Source organism: Brassica oleracea, chromosome C7 (assembly GCF_000695525.1).
Source record: "Brassica oleracea var. oleracea cultivar TO1000 chromosome C7, BOL, whole genome shotgun sequence".
In the NCBI taxonomy this organism is placed as follows: domain Eukaryota; kingdom Viridiplantae; phylum Streptophyta; class Magnoliopsida; order Brassicales; family Brassicaceae; genus Brassica; species Brassica oleracea.
This window is the reverse complement of record NC_027754.1, coordinates 29,154,534-29,159,500: the sequence shown is the minus strand read 5'-3', so window position 1 is coordinate 29,159,500 and position 4,967 is coordinate 29,154,534. Positions and strand designations below refer to the sequence as shown.

The following is a 4,967-nucleotide window of genomic DNA, read 5'->3' as shown; positions in this document are numbered from 1 at the left end:
ATTTCGACTTTCCGCAGCGAAATCAGGATATACCTTGTTAAAATGCTTCCACGCTACTGCATCAGAATGGTGGTGCATTTCTCCTTCTGGCGACTCATGTTCTGCGTGCCATCGCATTTGTGATGCAGTAGCCTCTTGTTGGTAAAGACGCTTCAACCTCTCCATAATAGGCAAATAGAATATTCTCTGTTTTGGACGCATTTTCCCTTTTCCATGGTTCTTCTGGTGATATCTATCTTTTCCACAAAACCGACACGCCATCAACTCGCGATTTTCTTTCCAAAATAACATGCAATTATCTTCACAAATATCAATCTTCACGACAGGGAGGCCAAGCGACTTCGTCAGCTTCTTCATCTCATAATATGACTCAGGAGATATATTTGGTTGTGGCAAAACATCTCTAAAAGTTTGTGATAACTCATCCATACATGACTCCGCCAAATTATGATCAGTTTTTACTTTCATTAAACGAGATGCCAAGTATAGTTGAGAAATACCTTCAACACATCCATCATATAGTGGTTGATTAGCGGCTTCAAAAGCTTCAAACACTCCTTCTTCATATTGCTCTTCGTTGGGTTCCTCCATCAAATTCTCCAGTATTTCAGTTGACCCAAAGTCTCCTCCAGGAATGTTCTCTTCATATGGGCCGCCTACATATCTTGCTTCATCTCCCATAAATTGACCTCCCGTCGATGATTCTCCAGCGTCATAGTAGGTTTCTCCATGGCTTGACCATACATAATAATTACTTTTGAAGCCGACTCGGTAAAGATGGCGGGATACGGTTCTTACATCACGTTGCTTTCGGTTTCCACAACTTACACAAGGACATAGCATGGTTTTTCGCTCCATGAAAGAATTTTGACTCGAGGCAAATGCGATAAAAACTTCAACACCTTAGTTAAATTCTCTCGAAACATTATTATCAACTGGATCAATGTGTTATCCATCCACTCTCGATTTTGAAAATAATAAGACATTGAAATTTCTCTCTATTTTTTTTTCTTTTGGGAAAATGGTTTTTTTTTAACACAAGGGAAAAATGGTTTGATTTCACGATTGTTGTTATGGTTTGCAATGTGATAGAACTCTCGTGGGTTTGCTTGCTTATATAGAAAAGACCTTGCCACGTTTTTGCCATGATTTGCCACGATATTTGCTACAATTTTTGCTACGAATTGCCACTAAAATTGCTACGGTTTTGCTACGATTAGTTTCGTGGCAAATATTAGAATCTTTTCTGCACACAACCAGACGGATGTGATTACACTGAGAAAGCTAGTCACGAAATTTACCACGAAACATTTTCGTGGCTTAGTTTTTTGTATTTATTTATCACTGCCTTAAGTGCAGGATTGGATTGATGGGATTTTTTTTTCGGTGGGCTAGCCACGGCTTGCTACGAATCTGTTCGTGGCAAGCTTATTTTTTTGTTTTTTTCTGGCCGACTAAGATAAAATATTAATATATAGCGATACCCACGATGAAGACGTAGCAAAACGTAGGAGAACATTGCCACAAATATATTCGTAGCAATTTCGTAGCAAGCTTTGCTACTCTTACGTTTTTGCCACGAAAATCGTGTGGCATGTTCGTGGCTGTAGCGATGTATTTTACTAGTGCGATCTTCTTAGCTTATCCTATTACATGTTAATCTAGGAATCTTATCCTTATCCTAAACCTATTAAGTTATTCATCCTTATCTTTAATAACTTAACACACAAGTAATCTTCCTTGAGGCTTATCCAACATTCTCTCTTCTAAGCTTACATGATTCTTAGCGAGCGCAATGGCTGACTTGTTGTCCACGCGGATCAGCGTTCTTTCAATCTTTCTTCCAATGATCTCACTCATTAGCTCTTGAAGCCAGATAGCTTGTTTAGCAGCCTCTGTCGCTGCCATGAATTCTGCTTCACATGAGGATAGAGCCACCACGTCTTGTTTCTGCGAGCACCAAGATATTGGCGTGTCACCGAGACAAAACAGATGTCCAGTATTACCTTCTTCCATCATCTGGATCAGTGTTGTGACTACTATCACTGTACCCTACGAGTTCTTGAGATCTTCCACGTTTAAACATCAAGCCGTAACCACAAGAGCCTTTTAAATACCTTAGTACTTGCTTCAAGGCTTTCCCATGCGACTCTCGCGGTGAATGCATGAACCTACTTAGCATACCAACACTAAACGACATGTCTGGTCTTGTATGCATTAAGTATCTCAAGCACCCTATCTTCCTTCTATACTCGCTTGCATCAATTTCTGGTTCATCTGTTGCTTTGGAAAGTTGCAGACCAAACTCCATTGGTATGCATACTGAGTTGCAGTCATCCATCTTTGTTTCCTCCAGTATTCGTCGAGCATAAGCTTCTTGCTTTATTATAATACTCTCTGAGCTCTGTTTCACCTCTATTCCAAGGTAGTTGGTCAATAGGCCCAAGTCAGACATCTCAAACTTCTTAGACATCGACGCTTTGAACTCTTTTATTGACGCCAAAGAGTTTCCCGTGATGAACAAGTCATCGACATAAATTGCAACTATCAACAGCTTATATTCTTCTTCCTTGCGATAGACTGAGCTTTCTTTTGCACATTTTTTAAACTTCAATCCTTTCAGTATCTGATCGAGTTTCGTGTTCCATGCCCTAGGAGCTTGTTGGAGACCGTATAGAGCTTTCTTGAGCTTGTAAACTTTGTGTTCCTCACCTTTCTTCACAAACCCCTCCGGCTGCGTTACGTATACATCTTCTATCAGCTCACCGCGTAAGAAGGCTGTCTTTACGTCTAGGTGATGGATTTCCCATTTATTCGCAGCAGCAAGACCTACAAGAAGTCTTATGGTTTCTATACGAGCCACAGGAGCAAAGACCTCATCGTAATCTATGTCGTGCTCTTGAACATACCCTTTTGCAACAAGCCTTGACTTATACTTGTTGATACTTCCATCTGCGTTGCGCTTGATCTTAAAAACCCACTTGAGTCCTATCAATTTCACTCTGTGTGGCTTCTCCACAAGAACCCAAGTCTCATTCTTATCTATAGTGTCGATCTCATCCTTACATGAGAGCTTCCATCTCTTATCTTTGAGAGCTTCTCGTATAGACATCGGTTCATCATTGAGTGCAAGCAACAACACTTCACACTCTATATCAGCTCGCAGAACGTAGTCCCTAAGGTAGCCAGGTTTAACTACTTGTCTTGATGAACGTCTCACCTCTTGTGTAGGCTCTTGTTCATCTACGGTTACCTGCAGACTGACCTCCTCTGTTTCTTCCGTAGAGTTAGCCACTGATTCTGCACCATTGTCTTCACTAGCAGCTCCAACGACAAAAGGACCACTTCCATTGTCTTCTGTAGTTCCCCATGTCATATGAAACATTCCAGGCTCGGTTTGGACTTGCTTACCATCTCCCTTCCAATTCCAACGAGCCTTCTCGTCAAAAACTACATTTCTACTAACAATAATTTTCCTCGTAGTAGGATTGTAGAGTCTGTACGCTTTGGTTCCAGGTTCAATACCTAGATGAACAGTAGCTTCTGACCTATCATCGAGCTTCCTTAACTGTCTTGCATCCTTCTTTGCATACGCCATACACCCGAAAACTCTTATATGAGATACACTTGGTTTCTTTCCTCTTATGCACTCGTAGGGAGTCTGATTAGTTAGAGCCCTTGTAGGAACTCTGTTAATCAGATACGTGGCGTGACGAACTGCCTCTCCCCATAAGTAATTAGGTACACCCATTGCTTTTAGTATGCTCCGTGTCATCTCCATGAGTGTACGATTTCTTCGTTCCACCACACCATTCTGTTGTGGGGTGTAGGGTGCTGTAAGATGCCTCCTTATTCCGTTGTTGTTGCAGAAGGTATTGAACTCATGTGAAGTAAATTCACCTCCTCTGTTAGTACGCAGTGTCACTATCTCTTTGTTGAAGTCCTTCTCGACAAATTTCTTAAACACCTTAAACCTGTCGAATGCATCACTCTTTTCTTTCAATAATATCGACCACATATACCTTGTGCAATCGTCAATTATGACAAAGATATAGCGGTTGAGGGAGAGTGTTGCCAGCGAGATTGGACCGCAAAGGTCTGCGTGTAGTAGCTCAAGAGGACGAGACGCTCTAAACGACGTTGCTTTGGGAAAAGATTGTCTCGCTTGCTTGCCTACCAAGCATGAATCACAGAGTCGTCTTTCTTCACTTATCTTTGGCAAGCCAAAGACCATTCCGTGTGTCGCCATAGTTTTACTGTTTTGAAGCTCACGTGACCAAGTCTAGCATGCCATCTCCATGGTTCCTCCTCCATTCTCGCGTGCAAGCACACTGCTCTTCCTACTTGTAACTTCATCTTGTAGAGCCGGTTTGGGGATCGTAGTACCTTCACGAGCAATCTTCGTTGAGGCTTATCCAACATTTTTATTTGCATTTATCAATTTTACAGGAGTTTGATTGTTTTGATATATACAAACAACCCGCTTTTCAACATCCATTTTTGAAACACCACAAGATTTCGGTATGACAGTGACCTTGATTTAATCTTTTTTTTTGAACACCACCTTGATTTAATCAAATATTAAATAAATTAGTGTAGACAATTTAGAAAATGGATCTCCTGGCGAACTCAACAGCATACAAGTTGGCTGGGCGGTACGTCTTTATAAACCTCATACATAATACACATGCAATGGAATCAATACGGCCCACATCTCATCACATATTTTACTAGGTGCATCCAAGAGTGTATGGAGAAAGTGCCACACGATTTATTATTTATTGGACTGTGACTCTGAGTAAACAGACTAATAGTATTTCTTAGTTATGTTTGTAGATAACCATACTTTTTTTTCTTTTTACGTAATAATATTGTTAATATATTGTATGAATTTGCCTTTCATTTATCAGGCTGATGGCTATAAAACCACTGGATGCTATAATACAAATTGTTCTTTGTTATAAATC

At 40.6% G+C, this 4,967-nt stretch overlaps 1 protein-coding gene across 1 annotated transcript in view; it reads right to left on the bottom strand.

Moving 5' to 3' along the window:
• The window catches only part of LOC106303028, a 1,809-nt gene extending 1,128 nt beyond the window's left edge, over positions 1-681 (bottom strand). Inside the window, exon 1 of the mRNA XM_013739403.1 lies at positions 1-681. Coding sequence (XP_013594857.1) covers positions 1-681 — 681 coding nt within the window.
• Positions 682-4,967: the final 4,286 nt, after the last annotated feature.